Raw genomic sequence first — 23,876 nt, forward strand, 5'->3', positions numbered from 1 at the left:
CCCAACTAGCCTTTGTGCAAGCCAAAACAAAACAATCTGCCGATTTACGCACGCTTAGGTGGCACGTGCCATTGTCAACTTTGTCCACTCGCTGCTGGCGTTTTTGCCCGCTGTAGCGTAGGCACTTAGAGAAGCAGTTTATTTGTACAGGCAGTTGAAAAACGCAACTACGGCCAATCTTCACTGCGCGCCGGGACTGAGAAAAATGGTAGGTTAGGCGCCCTCTGAAAAAACGTGTTCGCGCGCTGCATACTTCTCTACTGTGACAATTCGCGGGAATATGAATGGCAACAGGTACAGAAGCACGAGACGCCCTCCGTGGCCCCAAAGTAACGACAACCAGCGTTGGCAGGTTCGTTCCAACGTTTGCAGTTTCGGCTACCGCCGTCATGAGCTCAACGAGAAGACTTCGCCGAACACATCCTCAAGTCGAGACGCTCCTAGGAGTACCGCGAGGTACAGTGAAAATGACAACGATTTTGGCTTTCGTAGACAGCAACAGGACACCATTTCGAGTCGAGATTCCTGCGGCAGCGACCATGGAGCTTGCGAGCAAACTTACCCCGCGTCCGGTAGCGTCGTTATGCACGGCGTCGAGCGACGACCGGACAACGAAGTTTACGATTTGATGAAAGCTGTATTCGACACCGACTTCCGGCTCTCCTCTAGCTCACGTACGGGCGAGCCCAGTACTGATCCGAACTGGAATCCCTATCGAGCGGTGCCTGCAACAGCGGCGCAGCAAAAGCGGCCACCACCGATACTGAAGAACAAAATCTCCAACCCGTGGAAGGCGGAGGAGCGCGGCGGTGAAGACATCGCCGGCCGCGACACCGCACCTCTGATTGTTCACCAAGCCAAGAACATCAACAGTTCTCGTTTCGTGGCGAGCAGCCCGAGTCCGTGCAGACCACCCTCGAGAGCGCCGCCTCAGTCACCCAGCATCGTGAATCCGACAAGAGGACTGCTACCCACCCCCAGTCACCCTCCGAATTCTTTTCCTCCGCGAGCCTCGAATCCCACTCGGCCAGTCTCTCCGATTCTCGTGCGGCCGCGAACCCCGCACCACAATCGGCCCCGATCTCCGACTCCCACTAGGCCACGAACTCCGTACTCCAATCGGCCACAATCTCCAATTCCCACTAGGCCGCGCACTCCGCATCCCACTCGGTCCCGATCTCCGATTCCCGCTCGGCCGCGCACTCCGCATCCCACTAGAGCGTACGCACAGGCCAGCACCACATGTCCCGATGAACCTCCCGTCTGGGAAACGCCGCCACCCGGTTTTGGAATTCAAAGCTACTTCGAGTCGTTGAGGAACCACGAACAAGAGATGAACTTGTTTGGCAGCAGTCAATTACCGCAGGGCAGCTTAAGAGTGGACTGTTCACCCGTCAACACCACCCGGCAGCCACCACCTCGACAACTAAACTTCGTAATATCGGGCTCCGACGAAGCCGTCACATTCACAGACTTTCGCATCGGGGACGCTGGAGCTAGTGGCCGTCTCCGCAATGACGACAGTGGCCCTGGAAGCGTTCCCTCTACTGGCTTTCAGGGAACATGGAGAGGAAGGGGTCCCGAAGGAAACAAAATGACGAGGAAATTCAAAAGTGGCCAAAAGCCCAGCACTTTGTTGAACGGCGCCACTTTTGAGACCAGGAACGAACAAGCCTCGCGTCCTGCGGCAGTCAAGAGGCAAAAGATCGACGATGCCCGCCTGATACTGGACAGGAAAAGAAAGGCTGCCCTGGAAGAAGACAGTGAGGAAAACACAGAACCTTCTCAGCAGCAGCAGCAGCAGCCTGCCAAGGAAACGTCCCTCGTGAATACTCGGCAGTCCGCCAACAGAGTGACCTTCTGCCCAAGTCAGGTGCCCAGACAGAAAGTCATGAAGGAGAGCGTGCAACACAACACGAGGCTCTGGGTCGAAAGCCATTTCTCCGAGGCAACGGTAAATTTTATGCATTTGGTTTTACTTGTTTGTGCAGTGAATATTTGCTTAGTGCTTGTTTTGTAAAGACACACTTTTATGTTACTTTAGTGTGCGTACGAAAGCAGAGAATTTTTAAGGCCTCGTTTCTTTGTTGATACAACCTTAAGAAAAACCAACAAATAATGAAGCCAAGGAAGGTATAGGAGACGTTAATTGTACTGTCATAACTGTATTGTAATAATTGTAAGTGAAGTAGACGAAAAGACGTGCCACCAGCCGGGACCGAACCAGCAACCTTTGGATAATGCGCCCAATGCTCTACCAATTGAGCTACTGCGGCGGTTGACCTCTCGTACTTTATGGGGTATTTATGTGCATGCAAACCTGGCAGTGTTAGTCTCCCAGGTTTACATGCACATAAACACCCGATAACGTGGTTCTCAAAAAGAAATTAACCTTTTAAAGGCAACCATGCTACCGCATGCATAACACGGGACACGTGTCAGTGGTGCTGCTTGACTCAGAGGCTGATATGTCTCCTTCAACTGTTGTCTACCATTTTTGACTATTGAATTTTCTCTTGCTTTTTCATATTATTCCTTTCTTTTTCGAGCTTGTACATAAGTATGTCCATGCTCGAAATAAAGTAAGTTGTTTGCCCATCACCCTGTGTCGTCTTTCGTTTTCTTTAATCCTTGTCATACCTGGCAGTGCATTACACGATTAAATCATACCAACTAGCCCCATTGCAGCCTTATTAGGTTGTGCAAACATGTAAATACACAGTGTGTCTGTGAAGCTTATTTGAGGTGAAAGAACTTTAAGTGACAGCTGTTTCCAGCTGTCACTTGAAGTATTGCTTTATTCAGGTATTGCTTTTATAGTTATTGTAGGTACCACCAGGCAGGTGGAGTGACATCTGGGCCTAAATGTGTTGACCTAGCCCGAACATTTGTGGCAAGGTCCATGACCACCGTTGCTAGTGGCACTTTCAGTCATGCGAATTCAAGTTGGTTTCGTCATAGTTTATCAATATTTACAGCTAGCATTTAGGCAGCCGTATAAGTTTATGGTACTTGAACAACAGCGCAAAAGACAGGACTAAGGAAGAGAAGACACATACAAACAGTGTTGTATGTGTCTTCTTTTGCTTGGTCCTGTCTGTTGCGCTGTTCAAGTACCGTGCATTTCAACCAACTCGCCCAGTCTGCCATCCTACTTCGTATAAGCTCATTGCAGATATTGAAGCACAGATGTAAAACATACATACAAATTGATGCAAGTGTGATTATTATTTTTTTTTGTTTTTTCCAGAGTGATCCCGCCGTAACACACACAGCCGACATACACGAAGTTGATGAGAGCAGGCTGTTGCCGCCGAACATCCTACCGGAAGCTGTCAGCTATGTTGTTTTCCTGGATATTGATAAGCGGAGGCAAGTTCATTTGGAGCCACATTGGAGTTCCCCATGGCTGCAGAGCCTGATAATTCGAGTTCATGTGGTTCATCCTCTTTTTCCGCAGAGAGATGAAGAATTTGTCTGTGCCACAAAGGTGGTGTTAGACTTGACAGCATTTTCTTCGGTAACCCCCGTCTTATCAGCAAATTTATTGTTGTTTTCACAGCTGCCATTCATTGGCAAGCTTTCTAATTTTCGTGCAAAGGAGCAAATGCAGAACAGCGAAGCAAATCTTGCATTGATCAATATGTTGATGTTTCTATATTCGCGCACCATTCATACCTGTCTCACCGACAACTCAAGAATTCACTGCAAGGTATGTCAACAAAAACTACTCATCCGCACGTCTTCTTTGTGCCTCCATGTTTCAACAGATGCCAACTTTGAAAAAAGCTTGCTGTTGCCACCACTTTGCAGAAATTGGCAAACGTAATTGGCAGTGCGTCTATGCGAGTTCTCATCTTGTACAGCACTGTGTAAGGAAAAGGAAATTCCTCGGTTGACCTCATCTGTTCAGTAAAGCCTTGCAGTGGCTCTCTATGTAATCTCGCATTGTTCCTGTTCACATTTCAAGCATTTCACTAGTACAGTTGCTTGGTTTCCATGCCTTCTACATGCTACGGATATTTGCAACTACTGGAAGTTGCAAACGAATGCAAAATGCGTGTCTTGATCTAATGGTGTATGAAATGTGTTTCCTGTCAGTCTTTAACTTCACAAATCACCTGTTATATGGTGAGCGAGTGTCGATGCTTGTCACGCAGTTGCTTTGAGGAAATCAAGCAGCCGTTCTTGTCCGGAACGCTACTGTACCTGTTCTATGGGGACGCCTCGCTGCTTCTGCCCACAAAGGACCATCCCTTCTACAAGAATAACCGGGGCAGCTGGGTCCACTTCTACCCAGACTGTGGCACTGAATATGGCTCCTACCTGGTGGCTGCACCAGCTGTGGTAAGCGCTCCGACTCACCTGCTCACGACTGGCACTGAAACATCACGGGTTAAAGGGGTACCGATACGAAAATTTTCAGTTTTAACTTTTTTGAGTCAAATGAAAGACCAAGTCCTCAAGAGCCTAGAAAATGTACTGGTAAGTGCAAGTGCACCCTGGAAAATTAATACAACATGTTTTTAAAAGCTAGTTTCGGTTCCTACTGTACCCTGATGTTGCATCACGGGATGAGCTTCTTGTCACATGCTTGCACAAGGTATAGTGACGTTTCCACGGCCGCTCCGCTGCATGGCTTTGTTGGTGACACGCAAGCAGCCATTTTGAATGTTTTTAGTGACACGCAAGCAGCCATATTGTATGTTTTGGTACCTACTGTCATCACAACTAGCTGTACTGGTGCGTGAAGTCACCAGAATTGACATTGTAGCCTGACGTCACGCTTGTGTCGATGTTAGTAGGTGCGTCACGCAAAAAGTCACTTTAATATCAAAATAAAGTATCTTATCAGCATTTACTGAGCTTCACACTTGCTCAGAGTGGTCTCTGTATACAGGAGATTTGTATGACGGCATAAACTCACCTTCCAAAATTGGTGTCGGTACCCCTTCAATGGCAATGCCAAAACGTAGCCTAGCGAGTGGGGAAATGAGAGTTTTCGGTTTGGGAGGTGTTAGAGATCGGCAAATAGTTATGGTACGTTGAACATTCGTAAGTGAAATCCCAGCTTGACACTGACTCACTCGCGAGTGTTAGATATACCATAACTATTGTTCAGGTGGTTTAGAGCATCCATTCCTGTTACGCTTGTGGGGTCTGAGCGATAAACGCCGCCGCCCTCGGAACACACGGACACAGTTCACGCGGTCGGGCAACAAAAAATGGACGTTTATTAAGCACTTCTTTAATATATGGCGAGCTCGCCGGCCGAATTAGCAAACGTAACACGCTAACAATGAATACTGGGAAACATATCACACAATCAAGGCAATGTAAGCCATACAATACAATATGACATAAGACATAGATGAGACATAGAATAAGACAACATAATACAATACAAATGCGGCGCCGCAGATGCACGACTCACCACGAGGGCCCGAGGGAAACGAGGGCGCCGCTTTGAAGGCAGCTACGCAGGTCACGGTGTGTCGGCCATCGGTGAAGACGATGTGCAGCAGACAGCCAGCCGCGGGTTATAATTCCCACTGCGTACACGCTCGAAAGAACGGTGCAGTCCGGCTGGCAATACCGTAAAAACCCGCATATAGCTCGGACCCGCATATAGTCCGGGGTGTAATTCGGGGATAGCAAACGTGAGAAAAAAAGTTTTCACCCGAATATAGTCCGAGGAAAATGGAAAAAATGCATTTATTGACATTTCATTCATCGTCGTCGTCGGACGCACTCTCTTCCGAAGCTCCCTTGTCGGAAATGTTCTCCCACAGCACATCATCCTCAGTGCCATCAAGCGCGTTGGAGATGGAGCACTTTTTGAAGGCGCGGCAAACGAGCGCCTCTGGAATGTAGGCTCAAGCCTCGACTATCCACGAGCAGAGCATCGCTGGCGAGGCCCGTTTCAGCCGTCCGGCAGGGGTCACTTCTGGTTCTCCGGACCACGACCTCCTCTATAAACTTACGACCTGCTCACCGGCGCCATCCCTACGGAGGCGTGTGGAGCTAAAAATTGGCGTGTAGGGACCGGAGGTACCGCCAGGTGCCGCCACAACTTCCCCCCATAGCAGACGACGCACGACCGTTGTGGTGCACTCGTGTGTGCGCGGTCCTCTCATTGTTTTTCTAGTCTATATATGTATATATACGCGTGGATCGAGCAATACACTGATTTAACGTCTCGAAGCAACATTCTGCCTGTGAGACGCACCGTGGTGATTGGCTCCGGGAAGTTCGTTACCGGATCTCAATCTCTGTGCGAGCGCTTTTGCGTACCCATCTAAGTGCAGGCAAACGAAAGCAATATGCGACACATAACCCAGAGTACGTAAGCCTTATTTCCTCACTTTTTTTTTGTGCAGCGGCGCCTTACCTAGCCGCTGTCTAGCAGCCGCAAAAATAATTCGTTCGTGGGCGAGACGGTGCGATCTTGTAACAAGTTGAAACCGAAGTTTCTACGACGCAAATGAAGACGACATACGGTACGAACGACGCATGCGATGACCCGTGTAAGTTTTCATGACCTGCCCGTCGCCCTTCAAGTATACCGTTGTCATACTGTGCACGGATGATGACAGAAGGGCGCAGTTGTGCTATCGTCAGCGTGCTTTGAGTCTAGCGAACGTCTAACGATGGAAGCGTGCGACAAAACCGGCGGATTATCATAACGTTGTTACAGTAATTTCTCGCACATACAAATATTATCAAACACAGTTTATTGCAGTTATGGCCTCTGTTCGAGCGTCGCTGGCATTGCCGCGTCTCACACCGGCGATGCGACCACGCTTTTACTGCTGGAGCATTCACATACCAAGCGTTACGAGACAACAGCTCTTGCGTGCTCTATTTCCATCATAGGAATAACGATGTATAGAAACGCGAGTTTCATTTATAATCTAAAGCATGCTTTTTAACTGGTTAAATCACTTTGCACTGTCTCTGGTTATATTCCACGAACTTTTAGCATTAACCCACATGGTATTTCCCACCAATAATGTACTATTCCTGATGCTGCCTGAGGCTTCAGCTGCCAATTGTTTCCTTCACATCATCATAGGCGTGCGCAGAGGGAGGGCAGGGAGCCCCCCCCCCCCCCTAGTCACCTAAGAAGAAGAGACGCAAAATCTGCCCAATACATTGATTTAACAGGGAGTGGGGGCACCGCGATGAGCCTTCGCCACCTCCCCCCCCTCCCTCAGGGAGCCCTGCGCACGCCAATGCGCATCATGCGTGTGATGCATGATGTACCGACCCCCATCAAAAGCCTCTGTGGCATGAGACTGAAGAACGAAATTTCATTTCAATTGATGCCTTCACCCTTACAATAAAATGCTTAGCAGACAAGTCCCGACCGCTATAATTTATGTGCATAAATTGCTTGCTCAGTGCTAAAAATTGGAATTTTCCTACAAGTTTAACGCTCAAAAACATTTGTAAGTGGCTGTATTCACACTTTACAATGGCAAGAAACAGATAAGTAAGCTTATGGTTCAAACGAATGTCTTATTCCCAGAATCAATGGTACACTGCAGCACCAGTAGTAAATAATAATCTAGTCCAAACATTGCTTTTGAAGCATCAGATAGCAATACAGGAAAATCTAATCTGCAACGAAAATGTTGATATCTGCAAAATGCAATTTCTTAGTGCACAAAAACATTAACAGTGCAATCAACAATACCTCTAGTAAAAAAAGTGAGCAGTACATCCAAGGACATAAAGGAATATACATATATATGCACATTCTACCTAGCACCCCACGCTTTTCCTACAGTCCATCAGCATTCCATCTGCAATAACTACTGGCAGAACTAAAATTCAGCCCTGCTCAAAGCGAAGTACTGCCTGAGGATCCAGTAAACACTGCTTTTGGGACCAGACAAAATCTCCCAGATATCCAACAACTTTCAAATATCTCAATGCAGGGGTGAAATATCCGATGTCATTATCATGCATGACCCGACTATTCTGTGTCCACTGCAGCGTAAAGACCTCTCGCAATGATCTCTTGCCCCGTCTTGCACGCGCCAATTCCGTTTTATCCCTCAATTATCAATTTCAATTTCATCAAGCCACCTAACTCGGCTGTTTACCTCGGCTGCGCTAGCCATCCCTCGATATCCACTCCGTCGCTCTCGCTACACGTTGGTTATAGGTCCTGTGCACTACGTTGCTTGCCCAGCTCTACTTTTTTTTTCTATTAAAGATAGATGTGACAAGCGATAGCCTTCGAGTGCCACAACGTCAAGCGAACGCGCGGACGCACCAAGCAGAACAGCGGCTTGGCGGCTGCAGCGATGGGGGTAAGTTGTGGCGCCAAGGCGTGCTGCGGCACTTTGGAGAACTAAAAAAAAGCAAACAAGCAAAAGCAAATCTGGCGACACGGGGAGCGGCGGCATGAGCAGGTCGTAAGTTTATAGAGGAGGTCGTGCTCCGGACCTCATCCACTCCACGTACAGGCGCTTGACATGGTCCTTAAATGGCTTATTAAGGCACACATCAAGCGGCTGCAGCTGTGATGTCATCCCTCCCGGGATGACGACGAGCTCGGTGCGGGAGTCGCGCAGCAGTCGCTTTACGGAGTCGGCCAGGTGACACCGAAACGCGTCGAGCACAAGCATCGAAGGGAGCCCCAGCAGTGCTCCGGGCCGTCGACACCACACGGACTTTATCCAGTCAAGGACTAACGATTCGTCCATCCACCCCTTGTCCTGGCAGCGGACGACGACATTTTTCGGGAACTTCTCCCCCTTCGGCAGCGTCTTTCGTTTGAACACCACGTAGGGTGGCAGCTTGCGACCGTCAGCCGTGCAGGATAACATTACAGTCACCCGCGTTTTTTCGTTTCCAGTCGACCGCACGATAAATTGCCTGGAGCCTTTTTGATGCACCGTCAGCGCCGAGGGCATATCCAGGTAGACCGGCGTCTGATCCGCGTTGCCGATCTGGCCCAGCTGAAAGGGGACTGCCTTTCGCAACGCAATTATGTACCTTTGAAAAGCCACGAGGTGCTCTTCGTAGCTCTCTGGTAGCTTCTGGGAGATCGACGTACGCCGACGTAGGGAGAACCCAGCGCGGCGCATGAAGCGAGACACCCAATGCTTGCTCGCTTTGAAATCCTCCGGCTGAATGCCTTTGTCTCGAGCGATCTCCCTTGCCTTCGCTTGTAGCAGCTCGATGTTGACAGCGAGATGTGCAGCTCGCTGCTCCCGCACAAAGTCTGTGAGTTCTCGTTCCACGTCAGGAAATGCTCCATTTTTTGGTCCGCGGAAACTTTTTCGCTGGCCGCTGCATGCAAAGAGGGCTTCCTTCTGCTTCCGCCAACCGCGAATGCTCCGCTCGTTGACTCCGAACTGCCGCTCCGCGGCACAGTTGCCGATGGTTTCGGCAGCAGCGATAACTTTTCTTTTAAAAGCAGCAGAGTACTGCCTGCGCGGTCCTGACATGGCGTAAAATCACAGGAGCAAAATCGAGGCCGTCGTTATGGGCACCAAGTTGAAGCAAAGGCCACTGACCAACTGACCAGTTAAGACTAACGCCGCTAACACTACCTAGCGCAGAAGCGCGCAGACAGCTGATGATGATGATAGCACCGCGCTATGCTGAAACCGAAACTGAATTTGGGCCGAAAATTCTTGGGACCCGCATATAGTACGGGGCCGAAATTTCGCACCCTAAAATCTAGAAAAAAACCCCGGGCTATACGCGGGTTTTTACGGTAACATCGGTGGTGACTGAGACGACAAATTCAAGTGAACGGTTGCTTTTTTTCTTAGTTTAGTCGTGCCACGCAAGCTAAAATAAGGGAAGCTGAGTGCAACAACAACGCCACGACCCAACAGGTTGTGTCTCACGTGCAACAGGCAGCTAAGCAGCGCATTAGGCCTAACGACTCGCTCGACAACAACCGGCATCCAAAACAAGCACTCGCACAGGCGCAGAGGAGGCAGCCGCGAGGAGACATCAGCCTTGTGAGGTGGCCCTAGGCGCTCGCTGCACACAGCAGCTTACCGAGCGATCGGCGTCCACCGTCCCGGACGATGTCACGACGCCCCGGCGTCGAGCCGCAATGCCAGCAGCAACGACACCCGTGGCCCCTGGCCACCCGGCTACACAAGCCGTGACTCCCAGAGTCAAAGAGACAGAAGAAAACTATGTACAGAAAAAAAACTCTGACCACCTACGAGGCTTCTGTACTCACTCGCTTCGGGCTTGCCTACCATCCACGTTCTCTGTGCTTCGCTCTCCCAGGATGCGGACCATGTGACTCTCGTACCGACACTCAACGACCTTCTTAAAAATAAAAATGAACCGCCTGCGAACAGACAAAACTTAGCGTGCCGACAAGTTCGAACACGCCACAGCAACCAATCTCCTCGCTCTCAAAAACACGCCACCGACGCTAGTGATGAAGATCCCCCCCCCCCTTAGGCTTACTTTAACCCATATCACACAAATGCTGCCCCGAACCGCGAAAACTGTCGTCCGATGCTCCAAGAGCCCCACGTTGGGCGCCAGTGTGGGGTCTGAGCGATAAACGCCGCCGCCCTCGGAACACACGGACACAGTTCACGCGGTCGGGCAACAAAAAATGGACGTTTATTAAGCACTTCTTTAATATATGGCGAGCTCGCCGGCCGAATTAGCAAACGTAACACGCTAACCATGAATACTGGGAAACATATCACACAATCAAGGCAATGTAAGCCATACAATACAATATGACATAAGACATAGATAAGACATAAAATAAGACAACATAATACAATACAAATGCGGCGCCGCAGATGCACGACTCACCACGAGGGCCCGAGGGAAGCGAGCCGCGGTATCGTCCCCCACGGACCCCAGCGTGGCCGTCGCCCATCCGCGCGCGCTGCCACACCCCAAAAGAGACTCACTCCTGTTTCTATGCGCTGGCCTAAATTCGCGGCGGCGATGCTGGCGCCACCGCGCTAAACTCGCGTTACAGCAAAGCGCATCTAGCGCATCCCTGACCTTGGACGAACGCCTCGGCTTACGCCAAGCACGTGCGTTCCAAACACAGCGGCCGCGCCCAAGTTACGGCAATCGCCTTTATAGGGGGTGATATAGCACCCCCACACACTACGTACAGTTCTGATTCCAGATTATTGTGATATGCAGATTTGCTTTGTAACTCATTCAGTTCAAAAAAAAATATTGCTCCCCAAAAAGCCCCTAAAATATCCTGTACAGTTGAATCTTGATTTAACAAAGTGATGGCAGCGCTCAAATTATTTCATTAAATCAGGAAGTTAGTAAAATCGAGAAAGATTTTTCGGTCCTTCAAAATTAGAATTGTAATGTAGCAACACCCGGAAGGTACCACTGCATTGTTTTTGCCGCCAGCCCACGCCTGCGGATGCAAAAAGTTTGCAAGAACCGCCCCAGACATGGAGCCTCCCATGTCGCCCGAACATAGGGGGCACCATGTCCAGGTGCTGTAGGCCAGGTAGACAGTCACTTGAAGCTATGACAGGCTACTGATATGCGAAGATGCGGAGAACGAATGCAATGATTGTGCGAGGAGGCCATGCGAGAAAGTTGCGAGGAGAGGATCTGTGCTATCTGTCACATAAACAATTAAGTAACGAAAGCAACCACAGCCACCCCTAGCACCATCTGATGCGCAAGAGAGCTACCGACTGCCAAGTCCGTTGTCCCGTGCACGGGTGAAGCAGGCAGCTTCGTCGAAATAAAGCTGGGGCCGTGACTGGGGGATCCTTTAATGTGATGGCGTTGCAGCACATGCTTAAAGAAAAACCTGTCCATGTCAGAAGAAAATCACGCCGTTTTTACTGAACCTTTCCAGGAAAAACTTCGTTAAATCGGGTTCAGTAGCCAAGTGAGTTTGTTAAGTCTAGTTGATGACAACAGTGAGCCCTATGGGTATTTGCCGGGGAATTGAAAATTCTTCATTAGATGTGGAACTTCATGAAATCAGGTTTCATTAAATCGAGTTTTAACTGTATTTTAAAAACTACACGTTATAGTATAAAAATAATTGCATATTTGAAATGGACACACGAATCTTGGCATGTTTCATCAGAATTCATCAAGAATTTTCGAAAATATTTTTAAAGGGGCACTGACACCAAAATTTTGCATCTTGTTTTTTCTGTTGCGATAAGTAGTTAACGACCCACTTATCACGGCTGGAAAGCTCGTTTGCTCGAGCGCGCAACCGTTAATTATTTGGAGACGGTTTTAGTGCGCCCAGTCGCAGTTTCGGTTTCAGAGAGCGCCGAGGGAGGCAGGACCCAGAGTGGTGGCTATGCAAAATAGCTGGCTACGTGAGCACACAAAACTGCGTGCACATGTGCTCCGCGTCGACAACTCTTTTCAACGAAGGCTTCCTGGGTGCTGCTACAATGCCCTCTGAGGCGTTGTAAATATGCGTGACCCCTCCAAGATACACTGCCAAGGCGGGGACATCAGCCTTTGTACTCCCATGCAAGTCTCCCCTTCTTTCCGTTGAAAAGGTCTGCTAGGAGACAGTGGGAGAAAGCGCCCGCAACAATCGTGGCAGCCAACACAAACTCGCGACGCAGGTGGCGGTTGGTTGTTTACAAGGACACCAAAGGCGCGTTTCGCGTGGAGTGGCGTGACGCGCACTTTAAACGTGATTTTAAATATGTTCTAGGCTATATTATCCGTTGATATTTCCTAGATGATGTGTGTGTATCCACATAAATCCATCACATGGGTTATCTCGCCTTCGAAATTTTGTGTCAGTGCTCCTTTAAGAGCAGTGTAGCTTTTAATGTAGTAGTATCTACACCCTCCCAGTTTTTTAACGTGAACGCGCGAGCATTGACTGCCGAGTTGATAAGCGCCGTATAACAGATTGCAGCAGCGAAATGAACGAGAATATGCGCGTGCGTGCGATGAGCAGTCCTGTGCAGCTGGGGCTAGGGTGTTGCATCGCTAAGCACAGGGACGCAGGTAAGATTCTCAGCTGCAGTGGTTGAATAATGGTGGGAGCGAAACGTAAAAATGACCTGTGTTCCTAGACTTATGTGCGCAGTAAAGATCCCCAGATGGTCTAAGTTAATCATGAGTCTCCCACTACGGTGTGTCTCGTAATCATATTGTGCTCTTCGCCCGTAAATCACGGCAGTTTAATTTTCATCCCATAATTTTTGATTCTCAGATAAACTGGATGGACCAGAAGCTACCCCAGAAGGTCAAGTTCTTGGTTCACGGGCACCAGAAACTGCTCCACTTGGAACCCCTCTCGAGGAAGGTCATCTACTACCCAACGTCAAGGATGCTGGATGTGCAGCTGCTGAACAGAATGCTCAAGGGAGTCTTTGGTGGGTGCACTGAACACGCAAAACCAGTGAACATTCTAAGGTGGCAAACATGTTTACTTTAAACGAAATACCAGGGCAATTACGCTGTACGATGTCTACAACGCCGCGCCAGGGATTTTGTTGCAATGTGCGATAGACAAACATTCGAACGGAATGTTTGTCTCCCGAGTCGCCTCTGAGTTTTCTAAGTTTTGATCAGACACGTCAGTTGCATAGAAATTCATTTGTCAAGTGCTGCTGCGGCACTGCGGGGAGGCCACAAATTTTAAGAACTATACCATGCTTCTTTCCCAGCTTTTCTAACCCCCTTCTCGCGTGTTGCAATGCCACTAGGGATATGGGCATAATTTCACTGGAGTAGAAACTGCAGCGACATTATGCTGTCACAGGAGTGGCCGTGTGCTCTGAGAATAGAGGAAGGCATGTCCCTGGCGTGCAAGTGGCCCTTCCGTGATGCTTCCATTCAATCAACACTGTCAGAAGTGGATAATGAAAGTGTTTTTTTCTTAAGCTGACATTTCCTGTAGCCTTAGCAGCACTGCATGGAATTAGTGAGGGTACATATGGCCAGGAGAAGAGAGCGGGCAAAAGCCGCAACAGCCGTTTAATCGTTCATCAAATGCCAGTAACTTTGCTATCACATCATTGTTTCGAAAACAATTCTTGTGGCCGTATGTTTGTTGCAGATTGCCGCACAACTGTTTGATTATAAACATGTAACTTAGGAGTACTTTAGAGTCCCTTTTGAGAAGCCTCGTGCGGTTGAAATGAATGCAGAGCTGTCCACTGTGGCATTTTGGGCTGTACCAAGTGTTTCTTTGCGGTGCTTCCCCGATTGACCGTTCATTCGATTCTCGTGTTTGTGTTGTTACTCTGCAGATTCTGCAAAGCAACCCAACAATGCTTCCGCACCCACAGCGATGAAAACCATTGTCATAAGGAGTGCAGCTGGGCCAACAGGAGGTACTCCCTTGCCTGCTTCAACCGTCAGGAACGCTTCAGCTCCTCCTCAACGCTCGCTGACTCTGGGCAGTGGCAGCAGTGCCCATGTTCAGCCCAGATTACCATTGAACTCGCCTACGGCAGCCAGGAAACACAAACCCATCCTAGCCCCGGGCCAGTCACAACCAAAGGCGCCCGAGAAGCCGCCTGTGAAGCCGCCACGACAGAAAGTGCTGTGGGACCTGTAGTTGCAATTGGCGGTGCCTTGATCATCCATTGCACATAGTCATTACAATTGTGCCAAGGCCAAGTGCCTTGCAAAGATTCCTAGCATACGCATAAGAGCACTCCATATGTATATGGATCATCGTGTTTGTCGTGCCATCGATCCACCATTGTTAATTGTTTTTACTTACCAGCTAAGACGCTGGAGGCGTTCTGTAAATTATCAATGCGGGGCAGCCTTAACCTCTGCGCAAATCGTACCTCAAGTGTCTTACTTTTTCGATTGTCGTTATATATTTGTTTCGTTGGTTGTTCTGTGATAGTCGCTCCATGAAGACCATGGAGATGCTTGTCCCGTGTTTTTTTTTAGTAGTATAAATAGTTTTTTGTTATAAGATTATGTTCCGCATGTAAAAAGCGTGCAAGATGCTGCAAGGTGGCCTAGCATTTATTGATATGTTGAATAGTGGCCATGCACCAAAAGCCAATTTCACAGGACAGTGCCATGAAGTGCATGGAAATGTTTGTCCAGTTTTTGAAGAAATACATGTGAATTTCTTTATAAACGAAAATGTCTCCAGGTATTCTTGTCTTTCTGCTTGAAAGCAAGCGTAGTGTGCTGGTTAAGCATTCACTAAGGTGATTCCACGTAAGATCGAACAAGTCAACCTCTTAAATTTATTTTAAAATTTTATATATTATTGCCTGATAAGTGGAAAGAAGAGATCCGCAATTTGTTTTGCCGCCAAAATTTTTTTCGAAGCACAGGAAATCAATAATGACGAAGAGGTGGAGTGGAGCGCTCATTCACTCTGCTGTTTTGGCCAACTTTCGTTATGAATTGCACAAAATGTATAAAAGTAAGGTAGCTGAAATTTCTTTAACTAAATATATGCATGTTTTTGCTTCTGCTCAGGTATTTTTAGCTTTTATGTGTAGTGTAGATGTTTTTATAAAAAACCTCAAAATTGGCCACTTTGAAGGTCTTTATCTCAAAAAAGCCTTGTAGCAGAGCGACAAAACTTCCACATTACGTTCTTCGCATACTAATCTACCAAACTGCCGAATCTTATATTTATAACTTTTCAGTAAAGAGATACGATCGGGCTAAGTTCAAGAACACACCGAACAATGGAAACTTCTGACAACAATAAAAAAAAAAAAAACATTTTTTATATTTCTTAAACTTTGTCCACTTATTCTCCTCCCCATCAAGCTTTCACAATCCTTGAAAACATATTGCATAATTTCATTGCACTTATAGTTACGGCCCCTCCAATGAGACCCTTAGGCAAGGATTGGCAATTCCGACTTCTTGCCCAGCAAGTGTATAAAATGCAGGCAGGATTGAATTTCTTTTTATTAAAAGGCCAGCAGTACCGAAAAAGGTGTCGGCGGCACTGAAGACGTTAATTTTGAAATTATTTGGTCACTGCAGCGGCCACGAGCGCGGGGCTACCAAGCAGGCACGCGTGCACCCGAGATGCTCGTTGTAAGAGACGGCGCAGTGAGAGCTCGTTTTCGCGTCCTCAGTCCAATTGAGTTCGAAACAGCAACACCTCTCGGGTGACTTGACCGCACGTGCACTGGACCTTCACTATTCAATCCGCCCTCTGTTCGCATCGCAGCTAGGCACTGATAACATGGCAGAGATGGAAGCAAGATGAAAACTCTATAAGGGAGCTATGAGCGCTCGCTTCACGCACGCTGCTTCCAGAGAAACTGCTAGTTGCGATCAGTAGAAAGCATGAACGTAGCGCTGCAGTGGCAAAGCAAAATATGGAATGTCAAAGGAAAAAAAAAAAGCAAAACTATCGGTAACCGGATGCGCTTGCCTATCTCAGATGTCGGCAGCAGACGGCCTCAACTGGCCGTGCGTTCGGTCCGCTGTTCACACTTCATTCGGTGCCGATAGTGCTTGCGTTTTGCTTTTACTGTACTCCTCCTGTGCGTCTCATGGCGAGAAAGTATAGCTCTGAATGAGTGTATTGTGGAGACTACCTTTTGAAGCACAAGAAGCTTAATTATTGCAAAGAAGCCAAAATTTCGCAGCGTTACCGACCTAGACATCAATGCTTTGAAGGAACGTTTAAGACCCGAAAGATCAGTGACTGTCAGTGAGACGGACTACTTGTGCTACGCGTGCTTTTGCTACGACTGCAATGAAAGATCTTCACGGAACACGCAGTTGAACGATGACATTCTTATGCCCCCTGAAAAAGAAATCGACATCGTTAACCAGATCACTGCGACTACTGGTGCATGTGCGTTCAAGTCACCCGAGAGGTGTTGCTGTTTCGAACTCAATCGGTCTGAGGACGCGAAAACGAGCTCTCACTGCGCCGTCTCTTACAACGAGCATCTCGGGTGCACGCGTGCCTGCTTGGTAGCCCCGCGCTCGTGGGCGCTGCAGTGACCAAATAATTTCAAAATTAACGTCTTCAGTGCCGCCGACACCTTTTTCGGTACTGCTGGCCTTTTAATAAAAAGAAATTCAATCCTGCCTGCATTTTATACACTTGCTGGGCAAGAAGTCGGAATTGCCAATCCTTGCCTAAGGGTCTCATTGGAGGGGCCGTAACTATTAGTGCAATGAAATTATGCAATATGTTTTCAAGGACTGTGAAAGCTGATGGGGAGGAGAATAAGCAGACAAAGTTTAAGAAATATAAAAAATGTTTTTTTTTAATTGTCGTCAGAAGTTTCCATTGTTCGGTGTGTTCTTGAACTTAGCCCGATCGTCTCTCTTTACTGGAAAGTTAATGTAAATATAAGATTCGGCAGTTTGGTAGATAAGTATGCAAAGAACGTAATGCGGAATTTTTGTCGCTCTGCTACAAGGCTTTTTTGAGATAAAGACCTTCAAAGTGGCCAATTTTGAGGGTTTTTATAAAAACATCTACACTACACATAAAAACTAAAAATACCTGAGCAGAAGCAAAAGCACTCATATATTTAGTTAAAGTAATTTCAGCTACCTAACTTTAATTTTGTGCAATTCATAACGAAAGTTGGCAAAATCAGCAGAGCGGATGAGCGCTCCACTCAGTAGAAGTAGGAAAAAAACAACATACACAAATTCATTTTCTACTGGAAGTTATTTGAAAGCGGATGCAGCTCACATCAGTGAGATATTTTATTTATTTTTCCTTTTACATTGTCATTTTGCCCTTTTGCATGTTTGAGAATGTTGCACATTTTACGAGTCCCTCAAACGCTAAATGGCGTCTGCGTCTTCAGGTGAGCATCCATCACCTTCTGGCTCTTGCATCTACTCGCCTCAGGAACTTGCGATGAACTTCATCTACAAATGGCTATCTGAGCAGACACCACTTTCCACATTGGTACAAAATATATGCATCAAACCAGACTAGTACTTCGCATGGGAGCACATGTGCAACTTTGCCCTTATGGAAAGTTGTCCGAGAGTATAGTACTAGCAGCACCACGTGCGTGTCCTCCACACCGCGTCGTCCTCACGAAGAAATGAGCACCGCATTTCACCACCTTCAAAGTGTGCCCAGAGCTCTCCCAATCCATCAATAGAATGTACCACTGGGATAACTTGTACTATGCACACTTGTCGTGTTTGTGTACTTGCACATTTTTATAGAAATGACCTTAGGTGGCTCTTTTTATTACACTCTTCTGCAAAATTTGCTAGAGCCAACTCAAGTGCTAGCATCTACGGCTCCTGTAAGCTGGCAGTTTTCCAGCCAGCATAGGAATTATAGTCTTTGATTGGTCCTGATCTTTTTCTTCTGGCTTCAAATGGTTTCGTGACTTCGAGAAAAGTGCAGCTATTCACAATGATTATGCATGTGTGCAGGAACTGACTGCCTTCAAGCACTTTTAAAAACATGATTTCTCAAAGATTAAGCATACTAATGTCATAAGCTTAATGAAAACCAGCAGATAATGAAGCCAAAGAAGGTATAAGGGACGTTAATATTACTGTTTTAAGGTATAGGGACATTTGAATCTGCAAGACTGGACGAATCAAGGTAGCATTCCCAAGGTAGCTCGAAGACCACAGCACCACTTTTGCTTTTGGTAACTTTTGTAGGAATTTGGAATTTGTAGGCTTTTTAACTGTTCCATAATAGAGGAAAACAATAGTGCAAACTTAAAGATTCATAGTTTTAACTGTACCCTTGGTATTTTTAAAATCGGGTGCTAATACCGTGATGCACTGCATGCTACAGCAATGCATACCATGACACTTTTTTATTAAAGGGCACCATCACAAATTTTGGCTAGGCACTGGAGGTGAGAGAATACGAAGTAGTGTTTGACAGAACTTTTCATATCTGTTCGTCATTGGAAGACTCACAACATCACGGAACTGTCTCGTAACCATAAATACTGCCGGTAGGTAAGCTTCACTGCAAATGCAAACACTCTCCTCCTCTGCCTTTGCAAACACTTGCAAGTGGATCTGGCCATCCAGGCTATGACAAATGACAATTATCTGTTCACACATACTGAATTCAGAGAAGGTGACAAAGAATTACCAATGATTACAATACTCCCTTATGTGAAATGTGAGCACAGGTGTACATGTTTTCATTTGGTATATATGTATTGAAGCAAAGGATTTCAGATACATGTCTATACATACTGTTACAGACTAATCTTTCTTTAATTTTATTTTTAAATATTGTTTAATGTAATTTTTGTTTTTTCACGTATGATTCTCTTTTTTTTTTCATTTTCTGCTTCCGTGACACGAACTGAAGTTTTCTGCTTTGGTGGTGAAGGTTCCAGAGTAATTGAGCCTGTATAGGCAAAAGAAGAGCATCGCGTGGCTTGAGGTGACCTAACCAAATTTTTTGCCGTGCCCGTTCGCTCGCTTACGACAAAGGTTAACGATGCCCAACCCCAGAATGGGCGCCTAAGAGCTGCACTCTAAAGATGCTTCTAGGTAGCATGAAATACAACTGAAACTTTTTCTCACCTCTATCAACCCCTCTTCCGCTACCTCCCATGTAAGCAAACAAGCAAACAAAAAATCCTGGTAGGAGCAAAGTCGCCATCCCAAGAAATGCTTGGCAGTGAATGGGCTAATACCAGCCAACTCCAATGATGACCAGAGCCTGTCCTGTGCGGTTCTCTTCTCTTCTGTCTACATTTGTCGCACTACGACCACAACAAATAAAACAATTTTGAGATTACTAGTACGTCAGCTAGAACTCGGAAGTGTTGCGAAGCTATGCATGCAAGTGTGCAAGCACTTCACTTGTATGTTCATTATAAGCAAATTATAAGTGAATAAATAATTAAAACTCATGATTATAGTGAAGCAGTTTGTACAGGAAAATTAAAATTGAGTGTTTGCATAGGTAGTTAAAATACAGCTGAACCCCTTTACAAGAGCTCTTATGAGCAGGGTACCAAGTTCTCGTTTTCTTATGAACACCTATTTTTACATATATATAGGCACACTGGTGTCCCTTGTACACAGTTGTTTGTTACATCAGTGCCTCTTATAAAGGGGTTGAACAGTAATATGCAATTTCAAATTAATCCATTGCCACTGAAAATACAGAGTACTGATGAAATCCAAGACAAAGAATCTGCTAAAAAATGTGGAACCAACAAATACGAGATAGTTATTGCTTGAGCAAAGACACATAGGTGCTTACCTTTATCATAGGAGCTTTAACACTGAATAAGAATTTTAGCGATTATACCAGGAGACAGTTTTCTATCCAATCTTGAATCCCTCTTGAGATGCGTTCACAAGAAAACTTGTCAAAATTAATGACTCATGTCAATGAATTGCTAGATTATTGATAAGTAGTGCTTTATCCAATAGTGACAAAAAAAATTGCAACAGGAAGTTCCCACGGAGGGATTGGCAGGTATTGTGCTATAATCGTTTTTAATTGTATCCAGTGATGCAATTGCTACGCCAACTGCGCCAAACTGTGGCGCCAACAGGTGAAACCTGCTACATCCTTCTACATTTCGGCAGAAATCGCATAATTTGCACCGAGCATGCACCAAGATGCCATTTTCGCGTTCTTTCAAAGAGAAATAATGATGGCAGGCGCTCAGAATACATACTTAAGATACAGTTGTAATTTTTAGTGGCCATTCGAGCAGACAGGCAAGAGCTGTATAGTTTTAAAAATCTCTCAAGGCCAATAACTATGCACTAAACAGAGGATATTATTCGATTGAGCTAATGGTGATGAGCAAGTAAAACGCAGTTGCCACCTAGCTCTTGATTGAGCTTACAATAACGTTCACGCCTAACCACCATTCGTGCTAGAACTTTGCCCATTGCGACCATCTTGTCCAGCTGCAAACACATGCAAACAGAGCCTAGTCAATGGCGACTTCAGAACCGTAGAGAGTGCCCTGCTCTAAGTTTTTTTCTTATTGCAAATAGATGGCGTCATGCGGAATCATGCAAGCTGGCAGATCGTACAAGAGCTTGATGTACTGACTTAGTGACGCCAGGGACGAAGGAGGTGGAAGCTAAAGTTGCCACGTATTGTGACAGGCATAGTATAAATGAACGTTTTGATCAGAATGGGAAGTTTATATGTGCAAGGTTTATTTCAGACTCAACGCAGTCGTTAGTTCTGCATGTTGAGTTTTCTGGCCAGGAAGGAAGAGGAGGGGGGACCATGACAAACAATACCAACTACCCAATTCAGTGAAGTTGCATTGTGAAGTTAGGTAAAAATAGTTACTGACCGTTGTTGAATGAAGGAAAGACGATTACTTTTAAGAGCTCATTTTTGGTTAGAGACAATATTAATGAGAACTAACAGACAATAATGCCAAAGAAAGTATAGGGGATGTTATTCGTTGTAATTAGGATAAAGTGTGAAGAAAGTGGAAGAAAAGATAACTTGCCGCCGGCAGGAAACGAACCTGCGACCTTCGAATAACGCGTCTGATGCTCTACCACTGAGCTACGGCGACTGTCATCCTCCCGTCCACTTTATGGGGTATATATGTGCATTTAAACCTGGGAGTTGAGTCAGAAAAAAAAATAATAATCAGTGAAATTACAAGTGTTTGTGAAAGGAGATTCTTTTGTATGAAGATTTCATGCAGGGAACTTTAATTTTACTATCATACAATGGTTAGGATTTATCAACAATTCCAGCCGCTGCAGTGGCGAGTGGGATTTCATTGGGAAAGCATGGTGGCACTTCTTGACTTGGCAGAAGTTCCAAGTAGGGGTGTGCGAATAGTGAAATTTCATCTCGAATCGAATAGTGCCGAATAGCGGCCAAAAATATTGAATATCAAATACCAAAGATTTTATTGAAAATTGAAAGAAAGAACAACGGTAATGCTGTGCTTCATCGTCATGAGTGCTCCGGGCCTAAAAATCTTCGGGCGTCTGTTCACAGCAGCGTTTTAACTGCACGCCGGAACGATGGGAGTTTCTGAAAGAGTGGTGTTGTGTGGCAGCGACGCAGCGTGAACAAATTTTCGCATGTGAAGCCATTCACCGAAGGTTTCGCGGGCCAAAGTGGGGACGTTTTACGGAGTTTGCGGCATACGCGACCGAAGCACGCAAGAAGTCCGTGCTTTCGTTTCAGATGCGAAGTTGCAACGTTCTTGACAGTTTTTTCGTATTTTTTACGTGCTGAAATGACATGATCTCCTTTAAAATAAACATGTGCTTGCCTTTGAACCAGGATATCAGTCAAAGTTTTAACGAAAGGCCGACTGTAACGATGTCAGTGTTACTTTTAGCCACCTTACCCTAACGAAGTTGCACCATTGACCTTCGTCACGTTTAAATATTCAACCTGTCAAATTATTCGAAACTTCGAATACTAGCTATTCGAAAGTCGAATCGAATTATTCGAAGAGGTATTATTCGATTCGAATTCAAACCTCGAATATTCGCACCACCCCTAGTTCCAAGTAAAGAACAAAGAATCTGCCCAAATAAAATGTGAAGCTTTTCGTACTCATATATTTTCATGCAGCGCATCCTTGGAATCCGAACACAATATACCAATTATTCATTAAACCCTTATTTTATTAACTGCCAACAAACCAAAAGCAAGAGTCTGTCCATAAAGTGTGGCAGCATGTACAGTCGCGGTCAATACAAGTTGAAACACGGTGGCCGTGGTTGACAGGAGCCCTAAACCTCAATGGTGACACTGGCAAACGTTAGATTGGCTTAGAGAACACCAGTAAAAGCGACAGTGTGTACTTCCCCAATTTTTCCTATGTCAGCGCCATTTTGACCACGGGCAACAGTTTGCAACTCATATTGGGCACAACTCACCACGCAATTAGAACGACTAGATTGTATTGAAAGCGCAGACATCATTGCAATACTAGTTCTTTTTAATAGTGAGAAGAATATGAGTGCAAAAGTCACGCAGCTTGAAGCATCAGGGAAAGCTGCACTAAATAGCAAATGAGAAGTGTATCACGACGAAATGTCGGACAGCCTAATGTCACTGATAAATAGAAAGCGATGAGCAGCAAGTTGATTTTGCCTTTTGGAATATATTTAAATACTCACGTATGTGTACATGCATTTATATTGCTAAACATGGTAAAACTACTTCCACTTTGCGATTTAAAAAGTTGTATTCTAAAATGTGTGAGAGGCAAGTGCTCCAAAAGTCTGTTTTGCAGCTCCAATGTGGCGTTTTAGCTGCTCCAGAAGCTGCGCCGAAGTGGTTTAGGTCGATCACGTCACCTTTTATCGCTTAGCCAACACTAGGCGACATTAGCCATCACTAGCCTATTCCAGCAGTCATTAGCCGCTGTTTAGGCAACGCTAGCAATCATTTAGGCAGCATTAGCCAATAAGTAGAATTACATGGCTCCGTTGTTGCCACTTGGCCTCTTTGTGAGCATCAGTGCACTACTGCATGCAGCGATCATACAATTGGACCCACATGTTGGGGAACCATAAAGCTAGAGTTTAATCTGTGACAGTTACTTCAGTGTTGAAAGAAGACACTCAAAAAAGTTCATTGTCGAGCAGTTTTATTATGTCACAGCAGAGAAAAAGAGTTGCTATCCAAAATGTCATTACACAAAAGACAGCCATGTAATATGTACACCTGAAAAGATGGATACAGTATTGCAAAAGCCAAGTTGACCAATGTTTTGAGCTGCAACACCGATTGATGTGACAGGCCGCAGGAAGAACGAATCAGACGCACAGCACACTCACCACGGCACAGGTCTATCTATGTTAGGGCTGCAACACGTAAAGCCCACCCACAGTGACAGCCAGATAGCAGCCACCTGTAGTATTTTCCCTCGCTCGTTAATATCTCCAATTACGTGCATTAGTTCCAGATACAATCGTTACTTTTAGAGCTTGCCCTATATACAACAAGCTGCCAA

The 23,876-nt window shown here is 46.1% G+C and overlaps 1 protein-coding gene across 1 annotated transcript; it reads left to right on the forward strand.

The window, feature by feature from the left end:
• The first annotated feature begins 55 nt into the window (after window positions 1-55).
• On the forward strand, window positions 56-14,628 carry LOC119394069 (uncharacterized). Its single transcript, XM_049415614.1, has 4 exons — window positions 56-352; window positions 4,161-4,347; window positions 13,193-13,355; window positions 14,235-14,628. Exons 1-4 carry the CDS (start codon window positions 285-287, stop codon window positions 14,543-14,545), a joined length of 729 nt encoding a protein of 242 aa, XP_049271571.1. The 5' UTR covers window positions 56-284; the 3' UTR covers window positions 14,546-14,628.
• Window positions 14,629-23,876: the final 9,248 nt, after the last annotated feature.

The sequence above is a fragment of the Rhipicephalus sanguineus genome, chromosome 5 (assembly GCF_013339695.2).
Source record: "Rhipicephalus sanguineus isolate Rsan-2018 chromosome 5, BIME_Rsan_1.4, whole genome shotgun sequence".
In the NCBI taxonomy this organism is placed as follows: Eukaryota; Metazoa; Arthropoda; class Arachnida; order Ixodida; family Ixodidae; genus Rhipicephalus; species Rhipicephalus sanguineus.